This window comes from Hyaloscypha bicolor (genome assembly GCF_002865645.1).
Source record: "Hyaloscypha bicolor E unplaced genomic scaffold K444scaffold_125, whole genome shotgun sequence".
In the NCBI taxonomy this organism is placed as follows: Eukaryota; Fungi; Ascomycota; class Leotiomycetes; order Helotiales; family Hyaloscyphaceae; genus Hyaloscypha; species Hyaloscypha bicolor.
The window spans coordinates 1095753-1113377 of NW_020194627.1; the positions used below are offsets into that span (position 1 = coordinate 1095753).

General features: G+C 30.8%; 2 protein-coding genes across 2 annotated transcripts; one reads left to right on the top strand and one right to left on the bottom strand.

Annotated features, from left to right (window-relative positions):
• Positions 1-14129: 14129 nt before the first annotated feature.
• Positions 14130-15406, top strand: K444DRAFT_645722 (uncharacterized protein; the record flags this gene model as incomplete). Its single annotated transcript, XM_024885112.1, has 3 exons — positions 14130-14318; positions 14401-14679; positions 14738-15406. 3 exons carry the CDS (start codon positions 14130-14132, stop codon positions 15404-15406), a joined length of 1137 nt encoding a protein of 378 aa, XP_024732458.1.
• Positions 15407-16144: 738 nt separating this feature from the next.
• On the bottom strand, positions 16145-17595 carry K444DRAFT_596475 (putative vesicle-associated membrane protein-associated protein C16G5.05c; the record flags this gene model as incomplete). The annotated part of the gene is made up of 7 exons (XM_024878431.1): positions 17298-17595; positions 17181-17251; positions 17094-17116; positions 16982-17040; positions 16808-16923; positions 16623-16757; positions 16145-16585 (listed from the first exon to the last, which is right to left on the bottom strand). Exons 1-7 carry the CDS (start codon positions 17335-17337, stop codon positions 16145-16147), a joined length of 885 nt encoding a protein of 294 aa, XP_024732459.1. The 5' UTR covers positions 17338-17595.
• Positions 17596-17625: the final 30 nt, after the last annotated feature.

Sequence of the window (17625 nt, forward strand, 5' to 3'; positions counted from 1 at the left end):
CGAACTATTTTTGCGGACCGCCCTAATCCGTAAAGCATATAATAAACCCCTTTCTAGATATCCTAGACATATAAAGCTCCGTTAATTACTAAAGAAGTAATATTACTAGCTATTTATAGGCAAGGATATTAATTAATATTATAGTAATTACTATACTTATAGGAGATTGCATATACCTAGAAATAAGAAGCCTAGTTTGCTTTATCTTTTTCTAGTTTCTAATTACCCCTAGTAATATATTACCGTGAACTTTAAGAGCTACCTAGAAAGCAAATCGGGCCATAATATAGTTATTATATTCGTAAATTACTTATTTAAGTATCTAATTATAATTCCCGTATGAGATATAATTATAGCCAAGTAACTAGTGCCTCTGTTTTTACTTTATATAATATGCCAAGTAAGTATTCCAGAAATAATTATATTAGATTAGGGACCCTAATTCATATCCGATTTTTGAAGCGAATTCTATATAAGAATTAATATAAAACTCAAGCTCTTAATAGCTAATTATCCCCAAATAAATAGATAAATAGAGATTATTAATTAGTACTTTAATTAGAAATTACGTCTATATATTAACTATTACTAGGATAACTAGAATAAATAGGTTACTATAATTAATTATTAATAAGCCTCCCTTTAGTATAAAACTATTAGCTAGTTCCCGTTTATAACTAAAAAGGGCTATGAGCCTCGTATTTCTCTAGACTAGAACTTTCCTATTAAAGCTAACTCACTTAAAGAGAAGCTAAATAGGGATAAAGCTAAAGTATTAGTAAATTAATTACATGAATTATAGTAACTTGCTTAAGGTAATATAGAGTAAGTACAAGAATAATATATAGTATAAGCTAATAAATATTACTATTAGATTAATTTCAAAGTCGGAGACAAGGTATGAGTTACTATAAAGTACTAGAAATCCAATTATCCGAGCCAGAAGCTAGGGAACTAAATAGAAGGCCCGTTTGAGATTCTAGAATAGCGTGGCTACTTGTTTCTCCTAAAACTACCGGAAACTATAAAGATATACCTAGTTTTTTATATAGAGAAGCTATAAAAAGATCCCTAGAATCCTTTACTAGGTTAAGCAAACCCGGAACCGCCCCTATTAATACTAGAGAATAGTAAATAAGAGTATAATATTAAGCGAGTTATTATAATTAAGCTAGTAAGAAATAGGCTAAAGTATAGAATTTATTAGGTTAGTTAGGATAAGAATCTAGTATAGTATCTAGCTTTGGTACTAAGTAATAGCCCCCTGGTTTTATAGAGTTTTTATAATAATAATATTAATATACTAGGATCTCTATAAAACCTATAATATTAGCTAGACTATATAAAAAATAATACTTATCTAGAACTATATGGAAATAATAATAAATCCTCCTAAGTGACATAGTAAAGGCGCCGGCCTTTTATATATAATATCTATATCCGAGATACTAGTTTATTTTAGGAAGGAAAATAATACGAAATTAGATAAATTAATAGCTTTTATAAAGCTCGGGAATAAGCTTATTCTAAAGAGGGAAATAATATTATAATTTAGCTTTTAACTTTATTAGCTAATATAATTGCCCATATTCCGTTACTTATATCTTATTACTTCCTAGACGCACGTGACGCGGCCGCCTTACTAGGGAAGTAGGCTTGGAATATACTAGAGATATTTAGAAGGCTAAGCTCCTTCGGGACTAGTATATTATAGGATATATATATTCTCTCGCAGCCTCCTATATTTTAGTTTTTCTTTCCTTAGCTTTGAATCGTCTTTATAAGGGACCTTTTACCTTGCTTTCCAAGCCCTAAATGCCGTACCCATAATAAGTTCTGGCTTATTTAATTCTATTTAAGGTTATATCTAGATTTTAAAGGTATTTAAATATAAAATACCGAATTCCAGGTAAAATAAGCTACTTATTATAGTCTATATAATGTTTCTTAACTCTAATATTATTAATAAATAGTATAGTAATTTTAGGAAATAGATTTTCCAGAATAATTATAATAATTCATATAAATTATATAACGGAATTAGTAATTCCCTGAGATAATATAATTATTTTTAATAGCCTTAGAAATATTATAAATATAATTAAATCTCTATTTCGAGTATCTAGTATAAGTTAATTATATTTAGAAAAGAAATTAATTAGAGAAATATAAATATATCTAGTAAATTCTTCCGAGATTTTATTAGTAAATAGGAATAAGTTAGTATCTTATAAGATTACTAAATTTATCTTTATAATAGTATTAATTAGTTTATAAGTTCTAGTAATCTTTTTTATAACTAAGAATTATAAATTTTAGTAAGGTCTATTATATTTCTTAAGAATTTTATAATTTAGATATTTTAATAATATTTTTATTATTACTAATACTAGAGCTTTAGAATATAAGAAATTCTTCTCTTATTAGGCTTTATATTTAATAGTCTTAATTAGAATAGATAGGCTAATATTTTTATAGACTTTTCCTATTTCTTTCTAATTAAATATAATTATATTTTTTTAATTAATTATTAATTCTTGAAATATAGCTAGTTTTTTTTCCTAGAGCTAATTACTAATATCTAATTATTTAAGATATTCCGGAATAAGTTATAAACTTTTTAAAATAGCTAATATTTTTAATAAAAAATAGTTCTTATATTTCCTAGTATATTTCTATAAGTATTCTCTAGCTTTAGATTTCTTAAACTAGTTTAGATATTTACTAGGGCCTTTTTTAGTTCTATTATTAGTATTTACTAATTAAATTTTCTTATTCTTTATTTTATATACTCTTATAACTAGAAATAAACTATAGTTATTATTTTTTTCTTTAAGAACTATAACTATTTTTTCTAGTATTCTTTTTATCTAATCTCTAGAATTTATAATCTTTTTACTTGGCTTCTTTCTAGTTAGATATAAAAAGTACTTTTTTATCCGGTATTTTAATATATTTTTCTTAAGCTTTTATATATTCCAGAATTCTTTCTAGTCTTGGGTTTAATATTTCTTAGTTTCGGGAATATATTTCTTTATTATTAGGAAATATTACTTTATTTCTTTTTTAGAAATATCTTTATTTAATACTTTTTTTACTTTCTTTTTTATTAAATCCGGAATTACTTTTAATAATATTTTAATTAGAATCTTTTCTGCTTTAGTTTCTCTAAAAATATTATTAATTTCCTGAATTTCTAAACTCAAAATAAAAGAATTTATAAAAAATCCTAATATTTTTCTATTTTCTCTAATATTATTACTAGTTATAATATTAGATTCTATTTTTCTTTTTTACTTTTAGTTTCCTATTCTATATTACTTAATTTCTTAATTCTAGAAACTTAATATTTTTAAACTATTACTTTTTTCTATTTTCTAATATTTTTTAAAAATAAAATAATTATAATAGTATAAGTATTCTAGTTATTTTTAGAATTAGTAAATCTTCTATTTTATAAACTATTACTTTTATATATAATATTTATTTTTATTTTTACTAAGAATAATTAATTAAATAGGATTTTTAGAACTTCTTTAATTAGGAAAAATATATTTTTATATCCTATTTTATTTATAACCTTAGCTCTAAGCTTTATTATTTCTATAAATCCAAATTTAGCCCTAGTAATAATAAATATTTAATAATTTATAATATTATATATTATTTTACTAATATTTCTAGAAATATTTTTAGAGAAAATATTAATTTTAGTTCTAGTATTAATTATTCTTTTATATTTAATACTTTTTTAAGGTTCTTAAAATATAAATTAGAGATATAATAATTATATAATATATTTATAAGCTAGTAATATTCGAATATTAATACTATTACTTTTAAATTAAATAATTCTATTAATATTAAATACCTAAACTAGTATTTCTAATTTCTTAAATATTCTATTTATTATATAAGCTATAGCTATTAGTTCCGCAGGTTTTCTAATATATTTAATTATATTTAATATAATAGTATTTCCTATTTATAAGATAGTAAAATAGGAAGTATTATTCTTAATTTATTAATTCTAAAATATAGTAGCTAGATCTAGTGTTTTTAAGGTATTAATAAGTATTTTTATTTCTTTCTAAGTTTTTGGGAATAGAATAGTTACTTTCTTTAGTAACCTTATTAAAATATTATTAATTTTAGGAGTCTTATACTTATTATAATTAAAAGTATACTAAGTTCCTAATTTATCTAGTTTATTTCCGGAAATATTAATATCTATATTCTTAGCTAGGCTATTTCCTTATTTATTATTTCTTAAAGTAGTATTTTTTTAGCCTCTTATATAAAGTAGTTTTTTTTCTATTCTGGCTTATTTTCAGAAAATCTTTTTAGCTATTTTTATTTCTTTTTCTTTTTTCTTTAATAAGAAACCTATTATAATATTAATAGAAATACTATTTATAGCTAAATCTTAGTACTATTTATTAATTTCAGAACCTAAAGTATTAGTAATTCTAATATAATTTCCTCTAAAGTAAAGTAGTTATTTAAATTCTCTAGATATAACTTATTTATTTTTATATATAGATTCTAATTAGCTAGTTTTCTTTTCTCTTTCTTGCCTAGTAAACTAGGTATTTCTTATTAATTTCTAGATATTTTTAGGTCAAGTATTTAAGTTATAATTAAATTCTTTTTTTTAGATTTAGGAAATAATTTAGTTAAACTACTAGTATTTATTAGTAAGAAAAAAGAAAATACTTTTTTATCTAGGCTTAAATAGCTCTTTATATTATTTTTTATTAAATTAGTAAGTATATTTATAATTTATAAGTTCTTTTATTAATAAGTAATAAAACTAAAAAATATAGATATATTCTAGATTAATATTATTATTCTTATTCTTATTATAGTACTTATAGTAAATTTATTCTCTTAGTTCTAGGTCTATATTATAGGCTATATTAACTTAAATAGTATTTTGTAATTATACTTAAAACTAATTTCCTCTAGAATATAATTATCTAGATCTTTTACTTATTCTAGCTTAATTACTATAGCTATTATAGTATTCTTTATAATCTCTATTATAACTTCTAGTATATTTACCCTAAAGATTCGAATTATACTTACTAGGCTATTAATACTATTATATTTATTATAGTTAGCTAGGCTATATAAATAGGCTATAAATATTTTCCCGAATTATAATAATAATTATATTAAGTTATTTTTATAAGTCTTTTTGAGTTATAATAATAATAAATAGTTTTTCTAGATTTCTTACTAGCTAGTTAATATTATTTCTTTTAGGTTTACTATTTTTAATAAGTTTTATATAATTAGCTATAGGCTAGGTTCTTTTCTTATTTATACCTATAATAGCTTTAGGAAATATAATAGAAGAAATTAGTAAAAAATTATTATTTTCTAGTTTAGGAATTATATTATAGACTATTATATTTAAGTATTCTTATCTAAATCTAAATATATCTAGATTATTAGTAATATTAAAATAATATTTCTTCTTTTTATATTAATAGGATATTATTACTTTTTTATATATCTTATTATATTTATAAGTAAAAATATTTATAGGCTCAAAATTCGTATTCTTAAGAATATAATTTCTTACTAGAATAAATAATTCTTTTATAAACTCTTAGTACTAAATAATTTTATTTATTTCTTTTTTTTTTAATAATTCTTTTAATATTTTATTAAATATATTAATATAAGACTTGGAAAGAATTTCTCTATTCTAGGCTTATATAATAATTTAATTAAGAAAGTTATAGCTAATTTTAAGTATTTCCTAGTTATATTCTCGGAATTTCTTTAATAAGGCCTTAAAGAACTTAGTTTTCTAGTAATCTCCTGGGTTATTAATATAGTACTCTAGTATAGCCTTAATCTAATTCTTATAAATAAGAGAAATATAATAAATAATTCTTTTTTTTATTAGTATTATTAGGAATATAATAGTTCTTATATATATCTATATATTATTTTAAGAATATAGAGATATTACTTTCCTAAAACTATAATACTCTAGGAACTCTTATAAATAATAGATTTAAATCCGGTATTAGTATATATTTATTCTTAGTTATATTAATTTTAATACTTTTTTTTATAATTAATTATAAAGTTTCTATATCTAAGATTTCTATTAATAAGATTCCTAAAAAACTAACTTCCTGTTTAAGTATATCTTTTAGTTTAGGAACCGGAATTAGAAAGAAACTGGTTAATAATAATAAATATAATTAAGGTTTGAGTTTTAATATTAGTAATAATAAAGTAATAGCTTTTCTAGTCTTATTTCTATTACTTATATTTTCTTTTCTATTCTATTAGCTTAATATCTATAGTATTTCTCCTTATTTTTACTAAACTAGGTATATTCTATAATATTATTAATAAATATAATAAAAATAATAATAATAAAAATAATAATAATAAAAATAATAATAATAAAAATAATTTTTCTAATTCTATTATTTTTCCTGATTTTTCTGAATTTTCCTTATTATCTTTATTTAGTAATCTTTCTTTTCTCTAGAGATTTCTCTAATTTATTTATATAATTTCTTATTTCTGATTTTTTTTAATTTTTTCTAATTTCTATTTATTATCTTATTTGAAATTAAGGATATTTTCTATTTTAGATATTCTTTTTAGATTTAGGAATAAGCTTTATTACTAAGATTAAAGCTATTTTAATTCCGATTTTTATTATAACTAAAAATAATATATAAATTAATAATATAATTTTATTTCCGAGTACTAAAATCTAATTCTAACTAAGGTCTAACTTATATTATTTTAGTATAATTTTTCTTATTTTATTTCCTTTATTTCTTTTCCTTTTATAATTAGCTTCTATTTCTATTATTCTTATATATTATACTAGTAATTATATCTTATAGCTAATCCGTATTTAAGTTACTAGATATATTAGAAATTAATATAAGATACTAAAATTAATACTTATATATCCTTAATATTTTAATCTTAGGCTTAAAGTATTATAATAGCCCTTTTCTCTTCTAATTTACTAAGCTAATAATTCGCCTTATAAATATTTTTTAGAACTTTATAAAAGTATTACCTTAATTATAAAGTTTCTATTCTTCTTATATTACTTATTATAAAATATATAAGAGGGAAATTATAATAAAACAAAAACCTATATAAAGTATATTAGAGTATAAAATATAACTTAATAGTAAAATAATAAATTAAAAGCATAAATAGTAAAGTATAAATAGTATATAATATATAAAAGCTTAATTAATTAAATATTTATAAAGGATTATTTCTAAGTTTATAGAAAAACTAGCTTTCTTATATAATTTCTATAAGTTATATATAAAAGACTATAGCCTTTACTATATGACCTAAACTTTAAAACTACTAAAATAATATAATTTTTAATAAGTATGGCCTGCCATATTATATTATATAATAAATATATATAATAGACTAGCCTAATAAGATAAGTCTTTTATCTAGTATTATTCTAGTATTATATTTTTATTTAATTAAGTAATAGTATTATTTAGTAAATAAAATAAGAAAAATTAAGATCTTAAAAATATAACTAGTTTATTATTATAAAAAATTAGTATTTAGCTAGTTTTATATAAGCCCTAATTTATTTTTATTAGAACTATTTAATAAATACTTATATTATTTAATTATTATTAAATAAATCTTAATTTATTATTATTATATAATAGCTATTTATAATTATTTATATTATTTATAAATATATATTTTATTTTATTTAAATTTTTAAAATATTATACTATTTATAAATATTTATAAGTAATATAAGTAATATAAATAGTTTTTTATTATACTAGAATTATAAAATTAATAGAAGTAGCTAGAGCTATTATAAACTAATTTATTATAGCTATATAGTATTTAATATTATTCTTGAGTTTAATATTATAAAACTTAGTATTCTTAAAAATAGCTTTATTATAATTATAAATATTTTTCTAATAGCTTTTTATAATAATATTAATATCTAAAAATAAGATATTAGACTTCTTAGCCTATTTATATAATTCTTTAATAATAATATAGTTTTTAGTTTCTAGAATCTTTATAATAAAAATAAAGAATTCTATTTTTATAAACTTATTTATAAATTCTCTAGAAATACTAATAAGATATTTAGTTCGAGAAAAGCTATTAATAAAATAACCTAAACTAGTAAGAGCTTTATTAGAAGCCTTAGTAAAAATTAATATAGTTTCTAGTTATATAATATTTTGGAAAATTAATCTATTATAATTTTTCTTTATTATATTCTTTCTAGTAATCTTATTACTAGTATATATATAAGACTTATAAGATTATAGGATAGGGCTTAAAAGTAATAATTAGATTACTAGCTTATAAGTACTTATTATTCTAGAACTTAGTTAAAGAATAGCCTTTATTTAAGATTCTTTAATTTTCGGGTTTTTAGAAGAATTTCTAATATATTACTAATATATATTTATAAAGATATAAATATCTAATTCTTCTAAGAATTCTAAAGCTTTTTGCTTTTATTATTCTAAAGTCTATTACTTATATTTCTAAGGTTCTATTATTTTAGTAATACTTATATTTCTAATAATTCTAAATTAGTTTATTTAAAATTCTTTATAAAATTAAAAAAAAGTAAGCTTTAAATACTATTATAGATATAGTATTTAGGGCTTAAAAAGTAAGGTAAAAGGTTTTTTATAAAAATAATTTAAAGCTAAAAAAGAGAAAACTAGAATATGAAAAACTATAAGAAAATATATATATTTTATAATATACTAGTTCTAAAAAAGCTAGCCTTCTAAATATTTCTAGTATATTTCAAGTATATTTCTCTAATATAGTAGCTATATTATATATATCTAGAAAGTATTTAGTATCTAGTAAGATATTTCAAATACCAGGTATTTGAGAATTATAATATTTATAATAAGAATCCCGAATAGCTAGAACTATTCTAGAATCTCTTTTATTAATTAAACTATATTAAAAATAATATATTATTAAAACTATATAATATAAATAGAAATTCTTTAAATTATATATAAAAGAATTTTAATTTTTAATATATAACTTATAATTTGAGAATTTAATAAAAACTTTTAAAAGTCAGAAATAAGCTTATTTTAAAAAAAGAAATAATATTATAGTTATTATAATATATAATACTAATAAGAATTAAACTAGAACTAATAAGATATTTAGTATCTAAGTAAAGTATCTAATATTTAAATAAGGCATTTAATATTTAAATATAATATCTATAATTATCTAATAATTATATATAATTCCGAGTTTAAACTAGTATATAAACTTGTATATAACTTATAATTATTTAGATCCGAGATTTCTTTAAGATTTTCTTTTCTCTTTAGTTTTAAATTATTAAAATAAAAATAGTCTAATTATATTTTCTAGATTCTAGATTTTATATTTATAATATAAAATAGCTTTTTTAAGATTTTTCTAATAACTAATAATAATTAAATTAATATTTAAAAATAAATAATTAGCTTTCTTAGCTTATTTATATAGTTTTTTAATAATAATAAGCTAATTAATATATATGAGTTTTTTAATAAAAAAATAAGTCTTTTCTTTAATAAATTATTATATATATAGGTACTAAAAAGCTTAGCTTTACTTACTTAGTAACCCCTTTTATTTAGCTAGATCCAGAGGCTCCTTTTAGAGCTTCTTTTAATTAGATAACCACTTATATAAATCACTATTCCTTACTATTTTATAATAGTTATAAGCCTGGTATACTAGCTATATACCTCTATTAGTAATTAGTAAGTATTCTAGTAATTGCGGTTTATTCTTACTACGATTATAACTGCCAGAAAAATATATTTTACCTGGTTTTCTCATCCTTTATTTCTCTCTTTAGAATAGTAGCTCTACTAGTCTCCGATATATGCCTTACTAATTACAGGAGCTTCCCTGTATAGTATATAGAGCTTAAAATTAATTCCACCTTTCGAAACATATAATACCTCGTTAATCCTAATATTTCAGAAGCTCCTCACCTACTCTCTATAGAGCCCTCTCTACCTCTCATAATTAATTAAATAATTGAGTAATCGAATATCGAGCGAAATACTCTATTAGTAATATGGGATACGAATAGGAGGCCAGAAGCAGAAAAGGAAGTATAACTAAAAGCTCTATATCCAGCTTGTTTTAATAATATTAAGAAAGAATACTCATTCAGGCTCAAGAAGTATACTATTAAGTAATCGAATTAGTTAATGCAAAGCTCTCGGTATTAGAATATCTGGGATTAGGTATACCGTACGATTAAACCGGCTCTGCTCGCACTATACCTTGAGTTACTCGTTTCCTAGCAAAGGCTCTCTCTTCAGAATATTATACGAGCTCTTTGTAATAAATTCCAGCCATCGGAGAACAATACGCAAGAACAAGTAAGGGAGGATTATAACAGAATTCTGGATTGTAGCAGAATAGGTTTAGAATCTCCCAAAGCCTGGATTAATAATTAGTACCAAGCTCTCGTATAAGCTCAAACCTACCGAGTTACAGAAGTCGAAGGATTCCTGGTAATTAAGGACTTTCTTCAAGTAGTAGCAGCCAAGTTTATACCTATTTGGGGAGTACAGTAACTCGCTTTGGTAATTGAGGCTAATATACTTGGAGAGCCCGTTTATATACTCGAGTAATACGGAAGGATCTTTGAGGCCCTAATTCAGCAAAACGAATACTCTTTACTTGGGATCTTTGCTTCTCTTACTAGACGATCTGATTCGCAAGGCCACTCGTACCCTTATAAGGAAACAAGAGCGGAAAAGCACCCGTAGAAGCCCGTTAATTGCTCTATTCTAGAGCTTGCAACCACTAGTTCCTGTACTAGGAAACTTAATCTATAGCCTACGGACGAGCAATTAAAGGATATACGAGAACATCTCGTAGTAAAGGGATACAAGAAGCTATATGGATAGCTTGAGAAGAAGGATTAGATAAAGAAGGGAACGAAGCTACCAGGGCATTTTGAATACTAATAGTACATATAATATAGTTTCCTGGCTTTGGGCTTGCGGAGCCGTCCGGGGCTGGAGCTAGGCTTTTTTGGGAACTGAGTATACTACCGGAAACATCTGAGGACACTCTGCTTCCTACTTCTTTTGGTTCTATTAGCTTAATATAAGGCATTAGGGAATAACGGTTTCTTAGCTCTTAATTAGGGGAGATAGACTATACACATACTTCTTTTGGCTAGGGGTACTCCGTGGGAGTACTTTACTAGCTATTTCTTTTATATATAGAATTAGAAGCCTCTGGGGGGTATATTATATATACGGGTACTAGGGAGCTTAGCTTCGCTTACTCAGTGGCCCCTTTTATTTAGCTAGATCCAGAGGCTTCTTTTAGAGCTTCTTTTAATTAGATAATCACTTATATAAATTACTATTCCTTACTATTTTATAATATAGATTTATTTAAAAACTCTCTAGAAATATTAATAGAATATTTAATTTAAAAAGAATTACTAATAAAATAACTTAAACTAATAAATGCCTTAGAAAAAGTTAATATTATTTCGAATTATATAATATTCTAAAAAATTAACCTATTATATTTTTCTTTATTATATTCTCTCTAATAGTTTTATTACTAGTATATATATAGGGCCTATAAGATTATAGAATAAGACTTAAAAGTAATAGTTAGATTACTAGCCTATAAGTATCTATTATTCTAGAACTTAATTAAAGAATAGCCTTTATTTAAAGTTCTTTAATTTTCGGGTTTTTAAAAGAAGTTTCTAATATATTATTAATATATATTTATAAAAATATAAATACCTGATTTCTTTAAGGGTTCTAAAGCTTTTTACTTTTATTATTCTAGAGTCTATTACTTGTATTTCTAAGGTTCTATTATCTTAATAATATTTATATTTCTAATAGTTCTAAATTAGTTTATTTGAAATCCTCTATAAAATTAAAAGAAGTAAGCTTTAAATACTATTATAGGTACGGTATTTAGGGCTTGGAAAGCAAGGTAGAAGATTCCTTACAAAGACGATTCAAAGCTAAGGAAGAGAAAACTAGAATACAGGAGGCTGCGAGGGAGTATATGCACCCCGCAGTGCGCTAGTCCCGAAGGGGCTTAGCCTTCTAAATATCTCCAGTGCATTCCAAGCATACTTCCCTAGCGAGGCGGCCGCGTCACGTGGAGGCATCTGGCATCTGGCCAGGCATCTGGGCATCTGATGAATCGTGACAAGTAGGACCCACTACTCTACTTTACTCTACTCATTTGACACACTGGTAGAATTAGAAGTGTATTATAAAGCAAAATTCTAACTCTATTTCTGTAATAACATTAATATTCAATACCAGGATAGTAGGTCTAGAAGCCCATCCTCATACTAGGTGCTCATTATGGTCCCTCGGAGCCCGTTCTGGCTCCCGTGAATCCTTCTCGCCAGGAGTTGACGCTTTCGACAGCCGCGCGACCGGGGATGAGCACACCCAGGCAAGACGGGTGAGCAGAGGTGAGGCGGTGGAGAGCGCATAATGGAGGCCGGTGAGGATAGGTGAGGTTGAGGTGAAGCGAGGGTGAGTGTTGAACTACCTTATAGGCGAAGCACCAGAGGTCCGCACTATGAAGTACCTATAAGCCCACTGTGGAATTCTTCTTAGACGTGGAGCTGTGAGACGTATTGATCACTAATGGGAACCTTCCCATAATTAAATTTTTCCATGATTAAAAAGTTGTTAATGATTCGCCTTAGCGCCTCGCTTCCCCCTGCTAGCCTAGAATACCCCTACACGCCTGCACACCCTCAGAAGCGAGGAGCCTGAAGCTATACCCTAGAGCCTATAGGGGATAGACCTCGGGTAATAGAGGAGGGGGCAAAGGGTACTTAGGAGTAACTTTGCTCAAATCAATTAATTCTTCAATTATCTCTTTGAGAGCGTTGTTTTTTAAGCTCGTGGGAGGCTTCCGAGTCCTGTGACGGCGGGATCGAGGCAATGGTACAAAGGCTCAAAGATCCAGGAAAATCCCATGTATTGAGAATACTAAGCTAAAGAGAAGAAGGAGAGAGAGAGAAGGAAAGGGGATAAAAGAAGGGAAGTACTAGCTAAAACCACTGAAACGCCGGCTAGCTAGGTGAAACCAGTCATGTGATAGCCACCCCCATATGGCCCCCAGCCAGCGCTGTCACAAGTCCTTACGCACTAGCTTAGCTTAGCTTACTAAGCGGGGACTTATATATATTAGCCTTTAGGAGATATATCACGTGATAAATACTCTTCTAACGGTTAAAATTTTCCCATGCTTAGTATTTAGCTATGATTACGCAAATACCACGATTTTACTACTTTTAATAACTAAATATTAATTAAAACTTGAATTTACTATTAAACAGTACTCTTTTCGGAAATTATAGTTATTTCATAAACATTTCATAATGCGGAGCCCTAGCGCCTCGCCTATAAGGTAGCTTAATAAAGCTAGGGTCACGTGCGTGCAATGTAAACCAAGTAAACGATACTGAATTGACTGCTGTTCTACAGTGGTAAGTAGCCCGTATATAGCCCTGAACGCCCTAAATCACATGCACTAATTACCCTATGCCAGCTGAACCGATTCAGCCTTACAGGGCATATTACAGGGTATTTTAGCTATCCCTTCGTCCGGTGAGACATTGCCAGGCGCTAGCAAGGGGGGTGTGGCTGCACGCAAGCCTCTTGAAGCGTAATAAAGCGAGGTGAGGCTTGCGTGCAGCCACACCCCCCTTGCTAGCGCCTGGCAATGTCTCACCGGACGAAGGGATACAGGGTATTAAGCCCCATAGTGCACAGCCCCATGGCGTTCCGTTCCAGGGCTTACTAAGCCTATTTGGGGCCTCAGGCCCCTAATTTCAAGAGTGAGCAGAGCGGCTATTGGTCACGTGTGCTGTGGCTTGGCGCACCCGCACAATAGAGGAACCGAACCCCTTTCCGGAGACCGGGCTGTTCATTGGGCTGTCTTGGACCCCCGAAAACCACTAAAACTAACTTCAACATGCGAGAGACAAACAGTGAACCTCGCACCACTTCTCCTCCACCCCTCTCCAACCCATTGAGACGCAGGCATATCAATCGTTCAAGATGCCTGCCTCAACCTCGACCGTCACGACCTCCAACATCCCTAAAAATGAGAAGACAGCACGGTTACGCAGCTCCCCTGACACCGAGACCGCCCCGCCCCTTGAGGTCAAGGAACATGATTTCTTCTGGACGTATACGGAGGAGCCGCACCGGACGCGGCGAATGGCTATCATTAAAGCACATCCTGAAGTACGTTCCTTTCTCCCTCCATCTACATCCCATCAATTGGTTTCCGTGAAAGAGTGGGAGTTAACAGTGACTTCTGGCACAGGTAACTAAGCTCTGCGGGCCAGAGCCCCTCACAAAATACCTCGTCCTGCTCGTCGTCACCATCCAAGTGCTCGCCGCCTACAACCTACAAAACACGCCCTTCTGGTCCCTGCGCTTCTGGAGCACCGCATACATCATCGGCGCAACGGCAAACCAGAATCTGTTTCTCGCCATCCATGAGATTAGCCATAACCTGGCGTTCAGGAAGGCGGAGCTGAATCGAGCGCTTGCTGTGTTTGCCAATCTGCCGATTGGGATTCCGTATTCTGCGAGTTTTAGGGTACGTTCCCCCTCCGTTCCTTTTGGGGGAAGATGAAGCTAACAGAGAGAAATTGAAGCCCTACCACCTCACGCACCACAAATCCCTCGGCGTCGACGGGCTCGACACCGACCTCCCCACACGCTTCGAAGCCGTGTTCTTGGACTCCTTGCTAGGAAAAGCATTCTTCTGCACCTTCCAGATCCTCTTCTACGCCCTCCGCCCCGTCTTCGTATACAAAGTGCCTTTCACATCTATCCACTTCGCCAATATATTCGCCCAGGGCCTCTTCGATGTCATCCTTGTGCGCTATACCTCGCTCCACTCTCTGTGGTATCTTATACTCTCGAGTTTCCTGGCCGGCAGTCTGCATCCATGTGCGGGACATTTTATCGCCGAGCACTATATCTTCACGCCCTTGCCCTCCTCCGCCAAAGATCCCTTGACAAACACGTCTATTCCGGAGACGTTCTCCTACTACGGGGTTCTCAATTATCTTACGTATAATGTGGGCTTGCATAATGAACATCACGATTTCCCTGCCGTGCCGTGGAGCAGGCTGTGGGAGGTGAACAGGGTGGCGAATGAGTTTTATCGAGATTTGCCACGGCATCGGAGCTGGGTGGGGGTTATTTGGAGTTTTGTGATGGATGAGAAGGTGGGGATGACCTGTAGGGTTAAAAGGAAGGAGGGGGGACGGATTGTGGGAAGTGGGAGTAAGTGGAGTCAGGCTGAGGTGGAGGCTTGATTTCATGTGGTGGGGGTGGATGGTGATAGAATGCGTAATGAGAAATGACAGATGTATAAAGGAGAGAAATGATTAATGGCGTTCAAGTGGGAGGACATGAACTGTACATACCGCAGCGCGCCTACGATCACTCGTCCTTTTCAGAATGGATCAATTAATCAGTATTCTTACTGACCCTCATTCCGCCCGTTCCTCGGCCCTTTTCTTGCATGTATAATTTCTTCCACGAGAAGTGCTTCACTCAAGGGAAAGCAGGAAAGTTAGTTGATTTGCGTCGATTCGCTTGCTTTGCTCTCCCAATGTACGTACGTTCCCCACCTCTCATCTCCTGATCTCCTCTCATCAATTGATTCAGTACGAGCATCAGCATCAGTCCAGCTCAGCTCAATCCAACTCCCAACCACCTTCGTATGAAAAGTAAAGAAAAGAAAAGAGAACCATCCGTTGAGGCGCAATACTAGAGTACAGGTGCGAGATAGAGAGATCGTCGACTTTCGTTCATGTGCTGGTGTTGTGTTTGTGTCAGGAAACACGCCGTGCTATGCCATACCCATCCATCTCGCCATTGATTCAGCCGTTCTACTTCCTTCCTTCTCAACCAAGCCCAGGAGACTCGATCAAGAAAGGCCATTCCTTCATGGTTCGAAATGGAAATGCCCACCAAAATGCAAGGTCACAGCCACCCACTAAAGCTTACATACCCACTCTCCCAACTCCACCCCAAAGGCAAAAAGGAGTTTAGAAGAAAAGATAGGCAAGCAAGAAGCTCACTAGACACAAGGCAGCAACGACCTGCAAGGGAACACCCTGGGGCGTCTGAACCCGATGCGCAATCTGGTTGACCGTCTCACTGCTCGTCTCGCCCTTCGCCACCTTCCGCATCCGCATTCCGCCTTCTTGTGCGTATGAAGCAATCGTGGCCTGTGCCTCCGCCAACTTCGCCTTCAGCTCGTCGTAGGAGAGGGGGACGGCAGGTGGGGGGTTGGAAGGCATTGCGGGATTCGAGGCTGAGGACTTGACGTCTCCGAGGGAGCGAGCGTTGGAGGGCTCGTCTTCAAGTCGTACGGCGGGGGCGCCTCCAACGGAGCGGCGGGTGTCGGGAGTGTAGGCTGCTTCTTCCGGGGAGGGCGAGCGCTGGCTTGTGTAAGCTGGGGGTGCTGTGTCGGGGGTCTGCGGATTCTTAGCAGTGCTGAGAAAGACATGAGGGGGAACCTACTGCGCCGTTGGTCAAGCCGTTGATGCCGTTCTTTAATGGTGTTGCTGCTGCAGCCGATACTCCTGGTGGGAGATAGACAACTCGGATCTTCTTCTCTTGGACAGAGGATTTCTCAGCCTGGCCAACATGCTCCCACTGTCTTGTGTCAGATGGCTGCAAATGAGCTTGGAATTTGTAGTACGCACAATTTCGTTAATGTTTGTGAACTCCTTGTCAGAGGTAACCGCGACAGATTGGACAAGGAACTTGTCTCTGCACTTTGCATCCAAAGGAGGCTCTACTTTCATGGCTTGGAGAAGAACTACGAGATGGTCAGCACCAAGACATATGCAACGTGCTCCCCTATAGATAGAACGTACCAACAACCTCAACCTCCTTTCCAGGCTCGATTCTTCCAGAGTTCGGACGGACACAGTATCTATATCACCCATTAATAACCCGATCTCTGCCTGCAAACGAGACGGCGCATACTGTTTTGGGGCAGTTGTCTTAACCTGTAGCACACCCATCTCGTCAGCATCTTTCCACATAACCTCTGTAGGGTCGGAGAGCGCTTACCTTGAACGCAACAGGAGTATGGTTGGCATTTTTAATCTTGAGGGTTTGCGAAACCTCCGAGGTGAACGGCCCTATTCCCATCAGTCCAGCTCCTCGCACAGCAGCAGATGTACCTACGCTGAAACGCCAGCTCCTGGGGATCGATCTCGACCGACATTGCGAGTGATTGTGTTATCCGAAATTGTGTCGGTTGGGTTTCGCTTTGTAAGGACGTTGGACTTCGGCAGGCACAGAATCAACAATGCAGTTGCAACCTAGCCTCGCAGCTGCCTTTCATACAGCACAAAGAGAGGGGATGTGCAGAGGACGCAATTTGCAACCAAAAGGTATCTCGTGGTGTTGGTTCAAGGTGATCGATCGCACGCAGGGCAATTCGTGATTGTTTGAGATGGCTTGATCACAAGAGGTCGCTCGCGGACGTGCCCGTGAGATCTCGCCTCGCTAA